At 39.3% G+C, this 23,273-nt stretch overlaps 1 protein-coding gene across 3 annotated transcripts in view; it reads right to left on the bottom strand.

Annotated features, from left to right (window-relative positions):
- Positions 1 to 23,003, bottom strand: part of RNF141 (ring finger protein 141) — a 28,123-nt gene extending 5,120 nt beyond the window's left edge. The window contains exons 1-5 of one of the 3 annotated variants that reach the window (XM_037050080.1): positions 22,910 to 23,003; positions 13,794 to 13,987; positions 10,659 to 10,767; positions 8,486 to 8,667; positions 3,792 to 3,899 (exon numbers count right to left, since the gene is read on the bottom strand). In XM_037050080.1, the coding sequence (XP_036905975.1) occupies positions 3,792 to 3,899; positions 8,486 to 8,667; positions 10,659 to 10,767; positions 13,794 to 13,936 (542 nt within the window). In that variant the 5' untranslated portion in view covers positions 13,937 to 13,987; positions 22,910 to 23,003. Of the gene's footprint in view, positions 1 to 3,791; positions 3,900 to 8,485; positions 8,668 to 10,658; positions 10,768 to 13,793; positions 13,988 to 22,075; positions 22,101 to 22,904 lie in introns of those variants that run through there. The other 2 variants (XM_037050081.1, XM_037050082.1) reach the window with 2 other exon arrangements.
- Positions 23,004 to 23,273: the final 270 nt, after the last annotated feature.

The raw sequence follows: 23,273 nt of genomic DNA, 5'->3' as shown, positions 1-23,273 counted from the left end.
AAAAAAGGAGAGAAACTTTCATTCTCTGGAGCATGAGACCTTGCTTCCTGGCATTGTCATCAATTTGGTTCAAATAAAATCTTATATAAATTTTCTATTAAAAAATATAATACTAGAGGAAAGATCAAATGCATAAGTAGAGACAGAGAAGATATTTAAAATTTCAAATCAAAGTTTTAGAGATAAAAACACCATATCTGAAGTAAAAAACACACTGGCTGGGAATTAATGGCAAGTTAGACATTGTAGAAAAAAGATCAGTGATTTGAAAAGACACAGCACTATTAACTATTCAAAATAAAACACAGAGAAATGACTAAAAAAATGTAAAAGAGGACAACGGCACCAGTGAACCACGGGACAACTTCGAGCGGTCCAACACGTGTAGCTGCAGTCCCAGGAGGAAGGGGAGAGAATGGAAAACAATATTTGAGAAATAATGGTGAAAATGCTTCCAAAACCGATGATACCATAAACCTACAAATCCGAAGAGCCTGATGAACCCTAAGACCAAGGAATGTGACGAGAACTACTCCGAGGCACATCCTGATCAAATTGATCAAAGCCAGTCAAAATCAAAGCAACAACAAACAAACATCTTAGAAGCAACCAGAGGGAAAAAAGGTACAATAACCAACCACACAGGAAAAAAGATAGGATGAGAAATTTCTGATAGGAGACAAGGGGCGAAAAATGAGAACGAAGCAACATCTTTAAGTACTGAAAAAAATACTATCAGTCCAGAATTCTATATCCAGAATAAATATTTTTTTAAAAATGACATTCAGACGTTCAAAAAAATCCTAAGCAACCTACAAAAAAAGCTATCAAACTAATAAATGAGTTTAATAAGGTTGCAGAATCTAAGAACTGAAACACAAAAACCTATTATATTTTTATATACTAGCAACAAATAATCATACACTGAAATTTAAAAATACCATTTAAAATAGCATAAGAAATATGAAGTATGTAGGGATAAATCTGTCAGAGACAGTGCAACACTGAAGACCACAAAAGTTGGTAAGAGAAATTAAACAAGACTTAAATAAATGGAGGAAATACACTGTGTTTGTGGATTGGAAGACTGGGTATTGTTAATAAGGTAACACTCTCCAAACGATCTCCAATCCCAATCAAAATCCTAACAGCTTTTTTGTAGGAACTGACAAGTTGATTTTAAAGCTCGTATCAAAGTTTGAAAGACCTGGGAATAGCCAAAACAACTTTGAAAAAGAAGAACAAAGTTTGAGGATAAATACTTCCTGATTTTAAAAGCTAGATAGTAATCAAGATACTGAGGTGTTGGTGTGAAATAGACAAATAGATCCATGGAAGAGAACAGAACCCAGAAATATACCCACATGTATTTGAACAAATGCTTTTCAACAAAGGTGCAGAGGCAATTTGCTGAAGATAGATAGTCTTTTCAACAAAATGTGCTGGAGAAATTGGAGCCATATGCAAAAAAAGAATTTTGATCGATACCTCACACTACATTAAATAATTAACTCAAAGTGAGTCATAGGCCCAAATGTAAAATCTGAAAACAAGAAAGCTCTCAGAAGATAGACAAAGATTTCTTAGATATGACACTAAGATCACTCTCCATAAATCACAAACTGATACACTGAACCTTGTCAAAATTAAAAACTTCTACTCTTTGAAAGGCATTCTTGAGAGAATGAAAAGGCAAATCACAGAGTAGGAGAAAGTATCTGCAAATCATTTATCTAATAAAGGATATATATCAATAATACACAAAGAACTTGCAAACTCTGAATGACACTTCACCAAAGACAAATAGATGGTAAATTAGTTCATGAAAAGATACTCAACATCACAAGTCAGTAGGGAAATGCAAATTAAAATCATAATGAGATACTACTACACATGTAAAGAATGGCTAAAACTGAAAGGACTGACAAAACCAAGTGCTGACAAGGTTGTGGAGCAACTGCAACTCTTCTTCGTGGTTGGTGGAAGTATAAAATGGTGTAGCTACTTTGGAAAACAGTTGGCAGTTTCTTAAAAAGTTAAATGTATGACAAGTATACCTACCATGTGACCTAGCCATTCCACTTCTAGGTATTTACCCAAGAAAACCACCCAAAATGTATGTCCATAAAGTGACTTTCCCACAAATGTACATAAAAGGTTTACTTGTAAATGTATTCTGGTGAGTTTGAAAACTGCCATGATTTCAAAGTAATGATGATAATAAATGGCATTTATTCTACATAATGTGATAAAAAAGTATCTACAACTTTCCTATCAAGTATAATATACACAAAAAATTCCGATTCCTATTACTGACTTCGTCCCAGGTACTAAGCTTTTTGGGGACAGGGAAATGTTCTATATCTTGATTGTCATGCTGGTTACATGGTTGTAAAAAAATGTCAAAATGTATTGAAATATATGCATAAAATGGGTGCAATCTATTGCATGTAGGTTATGCTTTGTTATGTTGCTTTTAAAATAAAAATAAATTTAATAGATATTGCCAAAATGTACTCCAAAGCAGCTATACCAATTTATATACTGACCTACAATGTATAAAAGTGCCAGTTTCTCCACAGGCTTACCAATACTATATGTGCTAAAACCTCGTCCTTCTTATAAGTGAAAGTGGTTTTTGTAATACTGTTTTATTTTTATTTATGTCATTATAAGGATAACTGTCTTTCACTTGATATTTGAAGAGATCTAGATTTTATACTTTTGGATAGATGGGCAGGTTCTGAAAAAAATAGTGTTTTTAACTTCTAAATTTGGAGACTGAATTTCCATTTATTTTGGCAAAAGAAACATTGCCAAAATTGAAAAAAAATAAAAAGTTAAAAAAAGGCTTTATTTGTAATAGCCAAAAATTGGAAACAACCCAACATTCATCAACAGGTGAATGGATTAATAAGCTGTGATACAGCCATACAATGAATACTATTTTGTAATAAGAAGGAACTACTGATACAACATGGGTAAATATCGAAATAATTATATTGAAAGAAAAAGCCAGACAAAAATAGAGTAAATATTGTATGATTTCAGTTACAAAAATTCTAGAAAACCCAAACTATTTTAGAGTGGCTGAGAGCATAGCAGAGGTTCCCTGCTGGACTTGACCACGGTCTGTACTGTCATGACAGCTTTTGTCCACATGTCAAAATGTATCCAGCTGTACTTTAAATATACGTAGTTTACTGGACACCAATGATAAATTCTCCTAGACGTGATTCTTATTTTGTGAATTAATGAGCTTGACTAGCTGATCTCTCAAGTTCCCTCCAGGTCCAATTATGCAGGGGTTCATATTATTTCCACTAATCATACAGAAAGGAAAAATGGAAGCATGCGATTCTAGACTCAAGTCAGGCACAAATCTCCTTAAGCAAAAGTAAACTGCCAAAACTAAAATACATCCTCACATTTACACTTTTAACCATTTGGAGGTATGCGATAAAATTCAAAGTACTGTCCTGGCTGGTGTGGCTCAAGGGATTGAGCACGGGCCTGCAAACCAAAGGGTTGCTGGTTCTATTCCCAGTCAGGGCACATGCCTGGGGTGTGGGCCAGGTTCTCCTGACTCCCCTGTAGGGGGCTTGCAAGAAGAAACAGCACATTGATGTCTCTCTCCCTCTCTCTCAAAATAAATAAATAAAAAATTTCAAAGGACTAAAGAACAAAATCTCTTATATTTAACACAATATTTTTGTATTTTTTTGGAGTTTATTCATTTATACGCTCCCATTTGACCTTTGTCTATCCCATGAAGATAGCAGGTAACTTACCATTTATCAATGCACTTCTGACAAAAGCTGTGAGCACAAGGCAGGATGTGGTCGGCTCGACCATCCATACAGATACAGCACTCCTCCTCATCAGTCAGCTGCTTCACCCTGCAATGAGAATGCAGCTGGAACAACCTTTGCTGTCATTATAATTTAAACTTTATTTCCATTGACTTAAAAAGCATTATCGAATATCTACGTGCCCTTGGATAAAGCAAATGACATGCAATATCAGACTAAACATACCTTTCAGGGAAGGCAATTATATTAGGGAAGAAGTAGTAAGGGGCAAATTTCATATAGAAATTTGGATGAAAGATACACTCTGCAATGGCTAAAAGAAACTATGGACAAAAACTGGAAATATGCAGGTCTTTCTGTAAACAAATTAGCCCATTTAAATCATATTAAACTTATATAAATGAGTTCAACCAACACACGATTTATTCACCATGCAGGACACAAAGCTCTCTAGTATATGGACCTTGCCACCAGGGCCTTCCTGTGCTGATGCTGGTAACGAGCATACACATGAAAAAACGGCTTCGTCTCAACTACTGGGTGCTACAGGAAATACAAAGGAGAAAGAGAGCAAAGTCTCTGTCCTCAGAGTTCTTGAAAAGCGCCGTTGACTCCTCCACCCCCACCACAGTTGCGAGCGCTCCAAGTGAGCCCAGTGCCTTTGCATGTGCTGCTCTCCTTTCTTGGGACACCTCTGCGAGTTTAGGGACCTCCAACCTCAGCAACTCTGCTCAAAGGTTATTTTGCTATTCTCAAACACCAACACCTGCCACAGTTAAAGAACTAAAATACTGTATTTCAGTTGGCTGTTTGTTGGTGGGTCCACAAAACATAAAGTGTAAGCTCTTTGAATAAAGGGAGTCTGTCTTTGGTTCTCAATAAATATTTCTTGAAGTGATTTTAATCTGCTTTTATCCTTTGCACTGTTGTTATTTTTAGGTTTTCCTCATCAAGCATGTATTACGCTTTTAATTATACAAAAATTGAATGTTTCAATGTATAGCAACTAGACTATAAGCTTAAGGGTAAAAGCTATCTCTAACATGTTTTTAATTCCCTGCTGTGTTTATAGTACTGTATGTAAGACACTGTGATATCACGTTAAAATACATCAATTTGAACATAAAACAGAATATAAGCAAATATGCATTACAGGTAGTAAGCATGAAGTAAAGAAGGAAATGAGTGTATTTCAAACTTGTTGGAAAGATGAGGTAGAGAAACGACAGCATTTTGACAAAGAACATGCCAGGTGAATAAACAAACGCCACAGAGGCAGGAAAAACACTGTGTGTGTGTGTGTGTGCGCGCACAGCAAGGAGCCTGGTGTGATGCTCCGGGAAGACATTGGAGAGAAAAGGTTGCTTAAATATGGCAGAGATAATGTGATCCTTGAATATCACATTGAAAAGGTTAAGACTGTTCCGATAGGCTAACTACAATCAGAGTCTGATGAAGAGGAAAGTAAACCCCACTGAAATAAGCCTCGAGGAGGACTGACTGGAAGTGCAGCACGAGGGACAATCTAGAGGGAGGAAAACCCATGACATCCTTACCTCAGGGATCCACTCAGGAGGTATCTGGGGCCTGGTAAGGGGCATTACCAAAGACAATCACCAGGACGTGGTAAGAGACTAAATGTTACGCTTCACTAATAGGGCAAAATTGGGTAGCCACTGAACTGAAATGGGGAAACTGAAAGAAAACCTAGAGAGATGTGGATCTAATGTATTTCATTTTTTTCTACATAATAGTCATTTCAATGTCTAAGTGCATACACATGAAGATAGCAGATAACTTACCATTTATCAATGCACTTCTGATAAAAGCTGTGAGCACAAGGCAAGATGTGGAGGAGGGAGGAAAACCCATGACATCCTTATCTCAGGGATCCACTCAGGAGGTATTTAGGTGCTACATACTGTGCCTGACCCAGATGAACTGGGGTCTCTGCTTTTGAGGTGCTTACCGTTTATATCTAAGGCTGCGGACTTGGGTGTCGGCAGTGGAGAATTAACTGAATCTCTAAAAAGTGACAGAGTTCTCGGAAGGACTGAGTTTAAAAGTGAGGAGCAAAGAGCTAGGAAGAACAGCACTCTGGACAGAGGTAGAAGAGTCTTTCCCTAACCTGAAAGACATATTGAGGGACCATCCAGGAAAGCCTCCCGGACCCAGAAAAGACTCATATAAACAATGGCCGAAGGAGCTAGGGATGTTTGTCCTGGAGAACAGAGACTGAGTGGAAATTTGATTACTCTTTTCAAATATATGAAGGGCTGGAAAAGAGAAAAGATTGTTTCAGTGGAATTCCAAAAGGCACTGTCACTGAAATAAGTAGACTACAGTAGAAATTTTTTTATTTTTAAAGATTTTTATTTATTTATTTTTAGAGAGGGAAAAGGAGGGAGAAAGAGAAAGAGAGAGAAACATCAATGTGTGGTTGCCTCTCGTGTGGCCCCGCAATGGGGACCTGGCCTGCAACCCAGGCATGTGCCTTGACTGGGAATCGAACCTTTGATCCTTTGGTTCAAAGCCTGTGCTCAATCCACTGAGCTACGCCAGCCAGGGCCTATGGTAGAAATTTACTAATCGTGATAGAGAACTCCTACAGACATATTAGTATAGGCCAGGTACTGTTCTAAGCATTTTGCATATACAACTCACTTAACTCTCTCAAGGGTCCTATGAAGCAGATACTGTTGTTATCACCCTCTTTTAAAAGATGAGAAAACCAAGGGAAGAGAGTTTAGTAACTTGTTCAAAGTCACACAGATAGGAGCACAGCCAAAATTTGAACGCAGGCAGCCTGACTCTAGAGTCTGTGCTGTGCTGCCTCAAGAGAGCCTGGTTTTGGCCGTCCCAAGAACACAGCACGGAGGGAAGGTGTCCGAGTAATCAGAACCGTCTGTACAAGAACAGGCTTGCTTCTCTGAGGCTATGAGTCCCACATAACTGCGCGTTTCAAGTACAAGTTGGACTACCATCAGCAGAGTCTCACTATTCAAAGTGTTACTCATGAAACAGCAGCAGCAACACTACCTGGAGGCTTGGTAAATCTCAAGCTCCTCCTCCAAACCACTATCAAAGTTGAGGAGGCGTTGAGGTACAGGATCCTTATGCACCAGAGTAATAATGGCAGCCTGGCTGTATTGCCAGACAGGCCAGAATGTGAATCTCACGCCAATTTCTATGTGATTCAATGAGTTTATACATGTAAAGTGCTCACCGGAATGCCTAATATCCCATAAGTACTGGATAAATATAAACCACTAATAGAAATATGCACCAAATGTAAGGCTGAACCAAAAAAAAATATCTCTTAAGATGCCCTTCAACTTGAAAAATCTAGTTTTCTATTATCAGGGTATTTAAAAAAAACCCCAAACTAAAAGAACACATAAAGTCAAGAAGTAGCCCTACCCTGATCCAACACTGAATTTTCTAGTCTTGAAGGCACTATAAAAGGAAGAAAAATCTTATCTCCTTCATTAAGATGATTGCAACAAGGGAAAATTATTATTTTCATTTCATTTGCTAACACAGAGCTTAAATATACTGGTGAATACTATTCTTGGCTTTCAAAACACTGTGTAAATAATCATCAGTTTGAAGAGGGAGAGAAAAAAAGCAGAAAAATCAGACGTTTGTCTTTGAAAGATTACCTTAAAAAATATAGGAAAGATAAGCCTTAATGCTGCCTATAATGTTCTGAAATTCATTCGGCATTTCAGTAACATTTGTACAGCCTATACCCAGAAAACAAAACACTCCTATTACAGATAAAAGAAAATGGTAAATGGAAAATACAGTTTTACTAAAACATAGTAGTTGGAAACCAATTGGTTGAGAATAGACCAGAAAATGCAACTGGAGCAATAAAAGAGAAATTCTTATTAAACATATCTTTAACTTTAAGGTAAAAGACACTAGCAATACAGGTTTCTGCTGTCTACCCTATATGACAATAAGACAGGATGTCAACATGTCTGGGCCCATGTAAGGCTTTCCAATGAGGCATTTACCAATTTAAATTATGGTCATGGTTCTCAGATGGCAACAGGTGGGAGCTTTCACATGCCAAAAGCAGTCCAGAGAAGGAAAAGCAAGTTTAGAGAGAACAATAATGTACTAGGGCTGGGTAAACAAGCACCACACCAGGAACCTCTGGCTGACTTCACTTCCTTCTGGTATCTGCAATATGCACATCAACCACTCGTTCGTTCCTGGGTGTGCTGCCAAATGCTGGGGCCAATATTTACAACTTGAATGCTCTAATGACATACTTTGAAGGAAACTGGAATGATTTTGCCATTCTTGGACCTAATTTCCTGCAGGGCTTGATTGTCCAAGAACCTAAGTACCTATTACAAGAGGCATATTAACAACACATCTCTTGTCATCAAGTGTAAGCCTGTGGAGGACAGCGGGTTCATGGGAGCGGGGTTGACGGAAGTATCACCCGATGGGGACCCCTCTAGCTTCCCTCTAATGTGGCGCTCTAACTGCCCTGATGCACGGACTAAGCCAAAAGCTGATCTGGGATATTATATCGAATGAGACAAAAAGTAATGTGATTTAAGATGTGACAAAGAGCACCAGCAAAAATATGTATGAGGTTTTAGTAGCTTGCATGTAAGAAAATACGAGAAACATGGTACTTGTGTGTTATATACCTTCCCATCCAAAGACTAGCCTGACACGATGTCACAGATGATGAGTTTTCACCAGGGTCCTCAGAGGTGGAGCTCTGTGCCAATACTCCTGCTGCCTGACTTGTGATATCTTTATAAAGCTGAAGAAACTGGTACAAATTCATGATCCGTGATGCTTCCACAATGCCACTGCCCTTATTAATCTAAATATAAGAAGAAAAAGAAAAAAACCAACCTCAATAATTTCTCTGATCAGTTTTTCCCCAAGATGAGGAACAAAGACTTAGTAAAGCCTCTAAGGAAATGCAAGTTTTCCAGGTCTGAAAAATACCCAACAAGAGAGCAAGAATCTGAGCAAATAAATGTCATGTCCCCTACATTTATGGGGTTTAAAGTAGTAGACAAATTTGTCGTTTGTTACTCACCCCTGTAGAGTGGATTAGGCATCATCTTGTTTGTAGTTGATGAGATCAGGCAATTTCCCCAGACTTAAATTAATTTTTACTTCTGGTCAAGATGGAGGCATAGGCAAACATGGCTTGCCTCTTCACACAACCATATCAAATTACAATGAAACTACAGAACCATCATTTGAACCATCAGAAATCAAGTTCAATGCCATAAGATTCCATGTTGTGAAAATGGCAGAACCATTGCTAATAATCACAGCTGATTAAATTTTGGGGTGGTAAGACCCATATGGACATGAAATATGTAATATTCTTTGTAGTAGAAGATTATACATGGGGTTGAGAATAAATAGAATTAAAGGTAATAGGAATTTATGGATTACAAAATAGATTTTCAGAGCTGAAGAAACTGGGCCAGTCTTCCTTTGGTACTGCACAGTTCAGAAGAAATTAGGGAGTAATTCATATAGACACAGTATTTAATGGCAAAGTTTATCAAATGGCAACTATTATAATCAGAGGATTCATGCAACAAGTATTTACTGACTGCCTACAATGCTATAGGTAATAGGTACACTGTTTGGGGCACTGGTGATGTAGCGTGTGTAACAGGAAAAGACCCTGCCCTCATGGAGGTTACACTGTAAGTAGAAAAGACATACAATAAATACACACTGGACAGAAATGAGTGTTATGGAGAAGATGTACAGAGTTGAAATGCTAAAGGGTTGCAGGGAAGGCCTCACAGACAAGGTGACATTAAGGAACTGAAAAGGGTGTAAGAATGAGCATATGGATGTTTGGGGGAAAGACCACTCGAAGCTGAGTGAACAGGAAGTGCACAGGCTGTAGGCAGAAGGGTACCTGGCAAGGAGCACAAGGAGGCAGGCAAGGAGCCCAGGCGGCTGGAACGGAACGAGAGGGAGGAGTGGGAGAAGATAAGGTTACGGGGTGAGGTGGGGACAGGATATATAGGACACTCTACTGACCACGACAGGAAAGAAAAAAGTCTCCTTACCCAGGTAGGGTTATGAGGAATGGACCTCAGGGCACTCATGAATGCCCAGTTTACTGTCCATTCTACTGGGCTGATTCTACTGTTGGTTTTAGAGAAGGAGTTGGGATAAGAGAAGGCCTAATCAAGTTTGTTCCTTCATTTTCACCACGGGCTCAGAGAGGTTAAAAACCATCTACTGTAATCAACCCATGGATGGATAAGGCTTCCAAATGCTCTATGACAGCTGCCCTTCTATCTTTTAGCACAGTTGATATATTCAATGACCTAAAATTTAAAAATGAACGAAGAGACAGCATATTGATGGTGAAAAATTCATTCCATAAATAAAAATTATTAAAACAAAAATACCAAACCTTCTAACAGATTTTATTATTTAATAAATAAATCCCAGTGTTCTTAAAAGAAATGATCTCTTAGGTAACTTTAATTTTTATGGAGTTATCTTAGAGTTAGTAGGGTGTTACCTTAGGATTCCACAACCAGCTAAATCCAAAAAGACAGGGAGAAGGTATAAGGATGAGAGCTTACTACTGCCTTTCTTGATTATAAAAATTTCCGCTATATGGTAATTATCTATCCAGTGAGATTCAAACAGTTAACCTGGAAGGCAATAACAGTATCAAAACTTTTATACAGCTTTATGAATAAATGTCAGTAATAACCAAATGATAAACATTTATTTTTACCCTATTACACTACACTATTAAGTGTGGGCTGATCACCATAACAGTTTACACTCTGCACGGGAAGTCTCCATCACCCTCACCTTGGTGCAGATCACCCGTACAACCACTTTCCAAAAGGCAGAGGTGTCAGAGCCGGGTTGTACCTCAAAGAGAAGATGTTTTTGCTGGCCAGAAGCCACTTTAGCAGTTCTGAAAAGAGACAAGCACATTTCAAAAATTTTATGAAAACTCACATAAAATAATGGAGCCATGAAATCAGATTCAAGAAACACTTTAAAACAGAGAAGGTAAGTTGAAGAAAACACACAAAGACTAGTAATAATAATTGTAATAATTAGATTCTTTAAAACACAGGGACAGAGTTTTGATTAAACATACTATTTAATTTCCAAGGTCTTTAAAGTCAACAGCTTTATAGTAGAATGATATTTTTAAATATTTTTGCTATGTCTAATAATCTCAATGGTCTTTGAATTTTTTTTTAAATTTAACTCTTGTTCAAGTACAGTTTTCCTTCTTGTATTCCCAGCCTGAATTTTTAATAGACATCAATGAAAAACATGTCCAAGGAATTAGGAATTTAATAAGAGAAAAGCTTTAGCTGGTTTCAGTTACCCACATTTTAACTATTGCCTTAGATGTACATAAGTTGTGGAAAAAATCTTGCTTTTGTTTGACTCCTTATTTAAGCAACAACACTAACACATCACTTTGGAAAAAGTTTATAATTTGGACTGTATCAAGAAAATGATTTAGAGACACTTTAAATATAGCTTTACTGTCTTCACCCAGCAGAGTAATTTTAATCCAGAGAGTCATAGGGTTCTTACATACAAATATGACTCTTAGAGGATAATTATCATGCTATCAACGCCAATTTAAGTCAGTTCAAAGACACACTTCAATATTCCTGCTCCCTTCTGTCATTGCTCACATTTCTCCCTGAGCACCAGTGGGGATATCACACTCAGAACTAAGGGACTTGCAACCAAATGAATTGAGGCCATTGAAAATTAAGCAACTAGCCCTAGGTAACAAAACCCGCCATCGAATGTAATTCAGCTGTGCCCGTCCCCAGCTGTTCTCTAGCTATCAAGCTGCCTTCTGCACAGGTTTAACTTTGTTTCTCGGATAGCACTGCACTTACGGAATGCCCAACTCTGACCATGAAAAGTGGTGGCAAGAACCAGATCCACACGGAAAATCCCTGGGCTGGGTAAATAAGAAGAAGATATTCTTGACCACTTGCTCTGTTATACAGTGAACTTAGCTTATGGATGCTTTCACAGGGCACATTTTATTCAGTATTTTCAGGCAAAAAGGCAAAATTTTGTATAATAGACTAGGTTTGTGTAAGTTCTAAGACTCAAAAGGGATGGCAAATGGCACTGACTACTCTTTGTGAGTTGAAACAATAGACATAAATCATTCCACTGCTACGATTCTATTAAATTCTCAACCCAGTTTTACTCCTCATTCCAATGTTAGGGTCCCAGAAGTAAAGCCTCAAATACTACCATTTGGATCATCTTTAAAAAAAGAGTAAAATGCTAAAGTTTTAAAAATCAGTAACTACATTTTTATTATAAAAGATTAAACAAGACACATACAGTAAAATGTAAAGTCTTCCTCGCTGCCCTCCTTTCCACCAACTCCCCAGAGACCCAGTATGCAGCCTCCTCGTTCATTTTCTATATACTTACTTATACAGGAGGGGACCCTAAAAATAACCTCCCAAGATTATCTTCCAGAGGGCAGGCCGCTTGCAGTACAGGCTTCCCCCGCTAGGTGAGTGTCCAGGAACCCATCTGTATCAGTGCACCAGCTGGCATTGTTGTGAGAGGCTATGTTCAGTGTTCTTAAAAGAAATGATATTCCAGGATAACTTTAACTTTTAAGACATTCTTTAATCTTCATGACTGGGTAAAAACAATAAGCTCTAGTCATGTCTATAAAAAACTATATTTCCCTCTATCTAATGTGTTCCATATGGCCAAGTATGCTTCTTATCAACCAATATAGCTATCATGAAGCTTATGGAGCAAGTTCATGCATCTTACCCTAAGCTACTAATAGAAACTTTAATATAGGTTTATATTTATATTAAGTGGGTCCAGACTGCCTGGTGATTTTGATTGGCTTTTCTTGGGGTTTAAAGAGAGGTTAAAGTGGGATAGTTAAGGCAGGAGAGTAAAAAACACTTCGGTCCTAGGGAGAGCTAGATCTGCCATTAATACCTGAGCAATCATGTTAGGCCTCAGTTAAAATGCGCAACCCTCAGCAAGGCCTTGCATATAGCATGTGCTCGGTGAATGTGAGCTAAATTGAATAGACCGAAGAGAGAATCTCCTTTAAGATCTCATTTAAAAGGCAATGGCCTAATTACCAGTACTGTGCACCCCAAGGGAGACAGAAGATTTCATACACACACACGCAGGGATGCAGGGGTGTGGGTGCTGCTAGAGAAAGATAATAGAGAGACATGACATCTGCTCACCCGTCACTAGGGGAGAAAACACACATAGGAAAAGTCTTATTTTAAAAGCATAACAATCTGAGGCCATTCAGGGACAAAGAGCCCAGTGTATTTTAACAGCTTCTGGAATAGATCAGTATAAAAATTGACATAATAGAGAATAAACTCACAAACCCAAAAGACTAAGTTCTATTAAATGTGCTCCTTAAGAAGAGAGAAATTTATATTCCATTTTAAACATCAGTCTATTCAGGAGTTAAGTAGAGACTTAAAGATGTTAGCTGATGAGAAAGTATTAATAACTAAAATGTCTTGTTCTTCAACGATAAATGAGTTATACTGTATGTGTATTTCTCTGGGCTCAAAAGAAGGGCTCAGTGAACAGCCACAGAGGACTTATTTGCTTACTAACCTATGTGTGCCCCGGGCAGCCCTGGGAGCCTTTCTCCCAGGGTGCTAATGGGCGTGTTCTCATTACAGAACCCCTTGGTGCTTTCCAGCTAGGACCAATTTATCCGCCTGGGTTTAAAATTTAATTTTACGGTCCTTCAATCTCTTTTGTTCCTATTACATATTTTAAAATAGCCACATAAAAAGTCTTATAGTAGGTACTCAATAAATATTTGCTCACTGCTGCCGAAATGTTCAATCTTAGCAATCAATTCTCCTGGTGACATCTGTTGTGACATGCAGGGCACACAGTCAGGGGGAAAATACAATGAAAACCAGCAAGCCTTACACATCGTTAAGTTCAGCTACTCTCCCGAGAAATTCTTCGTAAGTTAAGGAGCCACTTTCTCGAACCAATATGACGTGTTTTGCTACTTTTTCTGGTAACTTGTTAAGAACCAACTGCGTCTGATCCGAAATTTGCTGTCCCATGATGAAATGATGTCTTTTCAAATCCAGAAAGAGTGTCGCTTCACATAGTTTCTGTCAAATATATATATATGTATGTTACTTTTATATATAATATAAAAACAGCAACATATCCACCCCTTCAAGAAAAAAAAAACCCAACAACTAGGAATACATTTAAGTGAGAGAGTTCAGTAAACTTATAAAGCCTAAGGTGGAATTTATTAAAAATATATTTTAGAAGTAAAGATATATATTCCTATTTTTTAAAATCACACAGCTAAATGAGAAAATAGGACTCACATGATTGGGAGGGTGATGAACCTCTAACTCCTATAATTCTGCCAAGTAGAAACCATGATACAGACACGCAGAGGCATTTAAGTGACTGCACTTAACAGGAAGTGGGTTTACCTTATGAAATTTTTCTCAGAACACTTCCTGACTGCTTACAATGTGTCAGACTCAAAACTAAGGGCCTTCCACATATTATCTCATTTATTTCTTACAATGGCCCTAAGAGATGGGCACTGTTATATTTCTATTTCACAGACAAAGAACTGGAGCTAAGTGACTTATCTAAAGTTAAACAGTTGATAAGTGGTTGAAGTGAACTTTGAACTCAGGTTTTTCAGACTTTAGTGCTCATATTCTTAACCACTAAGATATACTACAGTCAAAACATATCAGCTAAAAGCACTTGTTGTTCAATGACTTCATAAATGTGCAACTTCTTTTTAATTGTAAAATATATGTAAATTAAACATTGTTTGGTTTGAAAAGCCTAAGAAAATTAAAACGTTAGATAATTTAACCACCTCACACTTGCTGCTTAAAAAAAGATAGTTCTTTTGCTCTCAACTCTAGATGTTTTTAACTTAGAATTTACGAAACTTGTTTTCTAAATATAAAGGTGATATTTTAGTTAAAAGGCTGGATCACACTTGAATAACCTATCAATACAGATCCGTAAGTTATTGAAATGACTTAAAAATTTAACCTCAAAACATTTATTTAATAACCATAGTCAGGTAGACCAGTTGAAGCTGTTAGTAATCAAATTGAGATGTTAATTGAGAACAATCAGTGTTATCACCAGGGAAGACAGCCACAATACTAAAAATATCCAAATCAATAAAATTATTGGTGAAAATAAAAAGTGTCTTTTATTTTATGGAAAAAAAATATGGGCTTTTTGGCCAACCCCAAAGTAACAATTTCATAGAAAAAATTTTGCCAGAAAACCTGCTTTATTACTTAAGGAAAAAATTAAATTATAACTGTAAACATAAAATATGTAACTTTAAAATACAAAAACATCTACAAAAAGAATTCTCAGTAGCCATAAATATGCAAATTTTGCTTTGGGTATTAAAATTTAGGTACTGTATTTGAGACTTACTTCTTTAGTTACATTAAACACAGGAAAAGCACAATTGTAATAAAAAAAGAGACTCAACAGTTACTGTTTTGAATCTGAGCCTACTACTTGGCAACAATAAATATTATATAGAGAGATAAATAACAGGAAGTTGTTGAGAAAGATCCAAGTCACTAAAAAAAAATCTCTGAATGCAAAAATTATATTTTCAGATATAGCCAAGTGGATTGACAGCAACTGTATCCAAAGAGAGACAAAAATCTTAGGGTATTCAATGGGTACTCAATGTTAGTGATTTCTGAATTTTAAAGACTAGTAAAATTTCAGAGCACCCTGGATGCACATTTATTTTTATTCTATGTAAAGAGAGTTTTCAAAAATAAAAAAATCCCCAAAACTTAAAAAAAAATTTTAAATGAACAATTTATAACCCGAAAAATGGAAGGATGTATTAGAATAAAAGTCCTTGCCATGAAGGCAGTAAGCTCACACTGATATGTACTACATATATACACATACACTATTGCCTGTATTTTTCTTGTTCTAACCCAAACTTGTGAGAACGTCATCAGGAGCCAATGCTTGTAGACCAGTGTTTGGGAGCCACTGTGTTAAATGGCCTTTTTAAAAGTTAAATTCAACATGCACCACGTGCTTGGCGCTGTGCTGGGTTCTGGGGATACAAGAGTGAGTGGAAGAAAGACAGCTCTTGCCACCATGGAGCATTGGACTTGATGGACAAGAGACAGCCAATTATGCCAATACACATGCAACTACAAAATGAAAGAGCTAAAATGGGCAAGAGACAGCCAATTATGCCAATACACATGCAACTACAAAATGAAAGAGCTAAGCCAAACAAGGACCAGGTGCTACAAAAGCCTATAAACAGGAGACCTGACCTAGTATTCTGTCCAGGACTAAGTCCTTGGGCCAACATCTGATTTGAGATCAGTCAGAGTGAGCCAGAGAACAGGGTGAGAGGTGTGGTGAGGGGCAGGCACTGCAGGCAGAGGTCACAGCGGGTGCCCAGCACAGGAAGGAGCACGGCGGCTTTGAGGCAACAGAAAAGGCCAGTCACTAAAGCAGAGAGGCAGGAGCGAAAGACCGGCGCCAAGAGAGGGGCTGTGCGCCATTTTTCACTGACGGCCCAGAGACAAGACTGCATGCCTGCCCAGTCTGTGGATGACTAAAACTGGAGTAAAGAATGTACACTGAATACCAGAATCAAGACCGAAATAGCTACTGATTTTCTGAAATGAAATAAATCACATCAAATATGACTAAAAATTAATCCTGAACATGTCTTGAAAAGCCAACTGCACAGAAACACATAAGGAAGATGTGCTAAAAGCAGTTAAAATATAAATGTCTGAGGGTGCCAGTCAAAACAAGGCAACAATAAATAGGGGCAAGGAAGATGTTAAATAACCCTAAACTCTTGTCAGAAGCAGATGTCGAGGGCAAGAGCCAGTCCCACTGTGCTCTGTATTGCTTGAACCACAGTGAAGTTTGCGATCAGCTCTTAGCAGTCACACCTTTAAAGGGCACCTAATCATTTGAACATACTTGGTAAAGTACACAAGATGCTATAGATCTAGAAAAGGAAACAAAGGAATTTATTCCAGCTAATCACAGTTCCGTAATGACGTGGAGCAACATGATAGGTTTGTTCAAATATCTGAAGAGGCTTCATGAGGAAGAGAAAGTCAGATTTATTTATATAGTTACAGAGGACATAATAGCCAAGTAAGAGTGAGTTAGGCAGGTTTCAGGTCAATGTAAGAAATTTCTTATCATCCATAATTATCCAGAAGTGTAATTTATGTATGTGATCTTTCTTTCATTAAAAGTGTGGAGGTGTTTATTTTTTTATTTTTTTAAAGATTTTATTTATTTATTTTTAGAGAGAGGGGAAAGGAGGGAGACAGTGAAACATCAATGTGTGGTTGCCTCTTGCACACCCCCCCCTGGGGACCTGGCCTGCAACCCAGGCACGTGACCTGACTGGGAATTGAACAGGCAAAGGAACCCTTTGCTTTGTAGTCCAGTGCTCAATCCACTGAGCCACACCAGCCAGGGCAAACGTGTTTAAATACAGATTAGTAAATCCCCAGCTAATGAGAGTTTTAGGGAAAACCTGCTTTGGTGAGAAGTGAAGTAGGTGACCTGTAACCTAATAGTTTACTCCCAAAGTGAGACTTAAATTCCCTCTACCTTTTCCTGTATCAATCCAATCTAAAAGCAATAAAGGATTTAATCAACCAGACTGAAAACTTTAAATTACACTTACATTACTTAACAAAAAAATAAAAATAAAACTTTTGAAATACAGCCTGAACAGTGTAAAAACATGCAATGATAATTTAATCAACGTGCCCAACATTTACTTCAGAGATGCTTTAGCTACATGTTGAATTAGAAAGTGGTCCTTTCTGTTTCTGCATTGTTTTGATTTGGTGCCCTAACTTTGAGTGACAGGTTTATAACTTGAGGCAACATATTAATTTGTTATCTGGTAATTGCTCTGGTATCTGGCAAACCTGATTATTGCAAACCCCTGATTATTGCAAACCCCTGGTTAAAAGGAAACACTACCTAGACAAGAGCCTGGAACAATGGTTCTTGACCTGGTTCAGTGGAGAGAGCCTGGAATTTATGGTTCACTTTGAACACTATAAAATAATGAAAGTATTAATGTCTATCACTAACATAAAACATGACTCTGTGATCCATATGCAATATAAAACCACACTCAAGGGTGCATGTGCACAAAAACCATCTGTTGAGGCCATCCTCTCTCTAGTCACCAGACGTGAGTTGTCCAGTGTCCCCCTTTAATGGCTCTGCACATTCTTCTATCACAGCACATATCAGCTAGGTAACTTGACCACGCCCCTCTGTGAGCTTCTTGAGGATAACAGCTATGTTCTCTCTTTCAGCACATAAATAAGCATACAATACATGTTTATGAATGGATACAATAAATATTGTTGACAGCTTTTAAAAATTATTCACTCAGTATTCTTTTGACTCTTGTTCACCTGTTCAGACATCTACCAAGACTAACTTGGAGAGAAGCCAAAGTTTAAAAAAAAATAAATGGAGACTTCTGGCCAAGATGGAGGTGTAGGTAGACACACTGTGCCTCCTCGCACAACCAAAAGGACAACAAAATTTTAGAAACAAAAAGCCACCAGAACTGACAGAAAAATCGAACTGTATGGAAATCCAACAACCAAGGAGTTAAAGAAGACATATCCATCCAGACTGGTAGGAGGGATGGAGACAGGCAGCTGGGCAGAGAGGACTTGTGGCAAGGCAGTGGCTGGCAGACTTAGTGAGGTGGCAGATAGTGGAGAGGGGTGTGCAAGGCTGCAGCTGGCCAGCAAGGCAGCAGCAGGAGGACCAGTGAGGTGGTAGATTGCGGATTGTGGACTGGGGTGTCCCACACTGGTGTGCAGATAAACCAGGAGGGACAACTAGGGAGCGAGATGAGCTGCACAACCCAGGGCCCCAGAGCAGGGAAATAAAGCCTCAAAGCTCTGATTGAAAACACCTGTGGGGGTTGAGGTGCTGGGAGAGACTCCTAGCCTCACAGGAGAGTTCAATGGAGAGACCCAGAGCTGTAGGGTCCTAGAACATACACAGATTCACCCACATGGGAATCAGCACCAGAAGAGTCCAATTTGCTTGTGGGAAGTGACTAAGTCTGGCAGAGAGTGGAGCAAGTGCCATTGTTCCCTCTTGGACCCCTGCCCCACATACTGCGTCACAACCCAGCAACATGGGTTGCCCCACCCTGGTGAACACCTAAGGCTCCGCCCCTCACTACATAACAGGTACATCAAGACAAAAAAAAATGGCCCAAATGAAAGAACAGATCAAAGCTCCAGAAAAAATACAACTAAGTGATGAAGAGATAGCCAGCCTATTGGATGCACAGTTCAAAGCACTGGTGATCAGGATGCTCACAGAATTGGTTGGATTTGGTTGCAAATTAGATAAAAAAATGAACGCCATGCGAAATGAAATAAAGAAAAATATACATACAGGGAACCAAAACTGATGGGAAGGAAACTGGGACTCAAATTAACAGTGTAGACCAGAAGGAAAAAGGAAACATCCAATCAGAAAAGAATGAAGAAACAAGAATTCAAAAAAATGAGGAGAGGTTTAGGAACCTCCAGGACATCTTTAAACATTCCAACATCCGAATTATAGGGGTACCAGAAGGGGAAGAGGAAGAGCAACAAGTGGAAAATTTATTTGAACAAACAATGAAGGAGAACTTCCCCAATCTGGCAAAGGAAATAGACTTCCAGGAAATCCAGGAAGCTCAGAGAGTCCCAAAGAATTTGGACCCAAGGAGGAACACACCAAGGCACATCATAATTACATTACCCAAGATGAAAATGAAGAAGAGAATTTTAGAAGCAGCAAGAGATAAGAAGACAGTTACCTACAAAGGAGTTCCCATCAGACTGTCAGCTGATTTCTCAAAAGAGACCTTACAGGCAAGAAGAAGCTGGAAAGAAGTATTCCCAGTCATGAAAGGCAAGGACCTACATCCAAGATTACTCTATCTAGCAAAGCTTTCATTTAGAATGGAAGGGCAGAAAAAGTACTTCTCAATAAGGTTGAGTGAAAGGAGTTTATCATCACCAAGCTCTTATTATATGAAATGTTAAAGGGATTTATCTAAGAAAAAGATAAAAATATGAGCAGTAAAATGACAGCAAACTCACAATCATTAACAACCACATCTAAAACAAAAAAGAAAAACAAACTAAGCAACAACTAGAACAGGAACAGAACCACAGAAATGGAGATCACATGGAGGATTATCAACAGGGGAGTAGGAGGGGGAGAGAGGGGGAAAAGGTACAGAGAATAAGTAGCATAGAAGGTAGGTACAAAATAGACAGGGGGAGGGTAAGAATAGTATAGGAAATGTAGATGCCAAAGAACTTATATGTATGACACATGGACATGAACTAAAGGGGGGGAATGTGGGTGGGGGGGAGTGCAAGGCGGAGGGGAGTGAAGGGGGGAAAAATGGACAACTGTAATAGCACAATCAATAACATATATTTGGAAAAATATAAAATTGTAAAAATTTATCAGTCAATTAATGCTTATGTAAATTGAGAGGTATTCATTATTTGATATCAGCAAAATGCTCCCCTCTAGATCATGGAGCCGTATTTCATAGGAACGTAATTTGCAAACCACTGGCATAGAATTCAGCAAAAGACAAATCTCTGGTCAAGGTTTCTCAAAGAACTAGCAGCTCTCATACTATTGTGCCACCTATAACTTAGTCCTTTCTAGCGAAATAATAGTGTGCTTTCAAAAAACATTTGAAAGATTTTAAAAATAAAGAACTATTTTGAAACATGAGAATATCAAGGATTCTAAAAATGCCACATTCTCTAGTCTAGTGGGAGGTAACATTCACTCGATCATTTCTTTTTCTGACAAATGAATTGTTGTGGTTCAAATATTCTTTAAATGTATAAAATCACATCACAGACAACTGGCAAAAACCAATCAACCACCTCCCCCCGCCCCCCAAAAAACTCCATGAAAATTTAAACCATATCCATCCCTAAGTCTGAAAGGGCAAGCAGGTGGCTAGTTCACAAGTATTGTAGTGAACACCCCTCCAAAAGCTGCTCTCCATGAAATTTTGTCTCACCCGCTTTACTTACAAAAAGACATTTACAATTGAAATAATCAATTATTTTCATGGTGAAGTAAGTGATTTAAAAAATCAGTGATAGCCCTGGCTGGCGTAGCTCAGTGGATTGAGCGGGGGCCTGCGAACCAGACGATCGCGGTTCGATTCCCAGTCAGGGCACATACCTGGGTTGCAGGCCGGTTCCTTGCAGGCTAACTACCAGCAGGGGACGCACAAAAGGCAACCATACATTGATGTTTCTCTCCCTCTCTCCTTCCCCTCTAAAAATAAATAAATAAATAACTAAAATCTTAAAAAAAAAATCAGTGATAAAAACCAAGTACTAAAAACTAGGTCCCTAAGGATACACTTTTATTACTCACTGCTTACTTAAACTCTAGATCTGTAGGCTGTTCTGCAAGTTAGACAGCAGTTAGACACATGGTGAAACAAGTCCAACTAGTCAGTCACTTACGGAGCCTGGAATGCCTGTTCTGGGCCCAAAGATCTTAATCAGAAGACAATTTTTATGGAAAGAAAAACTAAAAGGAAGGACAGTACTGGAGATGAAGAACACAGAATTCTGGCAGCACCAGTGTGTTTACTAAATACATTACATATTTGGAAAAATACATTAACTAAACTTGTAAGAACCCTCTCTGAATCTCCCCTGCCTTTTGGAGAAGAGAAGGGTAAGGTACCTGTGTTAGGTGTTTGGATGTGAACTAAGACGTAGCAGGCTACACACATCAAATACACAGTTCCCTCACACAAAATGACAAAGTACATATTTTGGAAATCTGCAATCATATGCTAGAGGAAATTACTTAGAAATGGCAGCCAGGTGGCATTAAAAGGAGAAAAACCCACACTGTTTTTGAGTTACAAATTCAGAAAGCATCACTTGTAGGGAGGTGACTTCAATATAGCAGTGAATAATCCACGATCCTTGGTCCCAGATGAAATTTTGAATGGATGGAGCTCAAGACTAATGGGCGCGAGGGCGAGGGAGTGGAAAAGAGTGACTTTACGCAGAAAATCTCAGAATTAATAACCACAGGCAACTTTATAAAGATGCCAGAGGAAAGAACTGACTGACTTGGCACTAAGAAGCTTGACAGGGTCAGAATACGGCCGTACACTGCAACTAAAATGAAACATCTGGGGATGAATTTGAGTAATAGTAAGTCCGCATTTTCTAACTCGGTACAAGTAACACAAGAAATCACCCAAAGCTAACACAGAAGACTTCCACTCCAGGAATCATTACAATGATTAGAAAGGTAACGTATCGTCTCAGCCGGGTCTCAAGACCCGGTTCAACAAGATTCGGTTCAACAAGGCAAGCCCTTTGAGAAGGGCACCCCGAACTAATTTAGAAATGGAGAGCCAGCTAAGCTCAGTAGATCGACTTGACCTTTTCTGAGTCTGAGTTACCGTCACAAGGCAGAGGGTTTCTGATCTGAGCGTGGCGGGGGCGCCTAGGGTTTTTAACAGCACTCGTGTGTTTACTAAACACACCAGCCACCCTCGCCGCACCAGCCCCTCCTGAAACGCACTTGAACTTGGAGTTCTAACCAACAGCTAGCCGACAGACTGCGCAGGCGGCAATATTCAAAAGCGGTTCCGGACTCCAGAAGGAAGAACTCTGTCCAGCTCCCCCAGCTCCGTCCCCGCCCCCCAAGCAGGACAAGCCACCTCCCCACCCTGGACCACTGAAACCCCCCAGGTTGGGGACGACGCGTCCACCGCAGGGCCTTCCAAGCCAGCTCCGCACCCTAAGCCGGGGCCTAGAAAGGGCGGCAGGGCGGGGCCTGTCTCCCCACTGAACCCCGGCTCGGCTGTCGAGGCCCGGCCGGCTCCTACTTCCAGCCCGAGGGTCGTGGAGCAGGTAGGTAGGGAAACGAAGAAAGGACTGCGCTGGAGACCTCACCCAAGGTTCAAGGCATCACGCTTCCGGCGGTACAGGTGCCGCCCAAGCCCGCCACTCAGGCCCACAGGCTGCGGTGGCGGCGGCTCTGCGGGAGACCGGGTCGCACCACAGTGACGCAAAAGCCCTGCCTCCCCACTCCGCCTCCACCCTCCCGCCAGCATTTTGCCTGGACTCTGAGTTCGAAGTCAGTTCCCTAGAGCTGTGCTCTAGCTCAGCGCTTACTCTTCTCCAGGGGAACTGGGAGAGGAAGTGGTAGCGAAGGCCAAGGAGGGGGGTCATGGCCAAGGGGCGGTAGGGGAGGCTCCACCTAGGAGGCTTTTGGAGGTAGGGGTTTTCGTGGTGTGGCTGTGGGTTTGGCCTGGCC

Source organism: Sturnira hondurensis, unplaced genomic scaffold (assembly GCF_014824575.4).
Source record: "Sturnira hondurensis isolate 20B ecotype Veracruz unplaced genomic scaffold, ASM1482457v3 Scaffold0006505, whole genome shotgun sequence".
Lineage (NCBI taxonomy): Eukaryota > Metazoa > Chordata > Mammalia > Chiroptera > Phyllostomidae > Sturnira > Sturnira hondurensis.
This window is presented reverse-complemented; position numbering and strand designations above follow the sequence as displayed.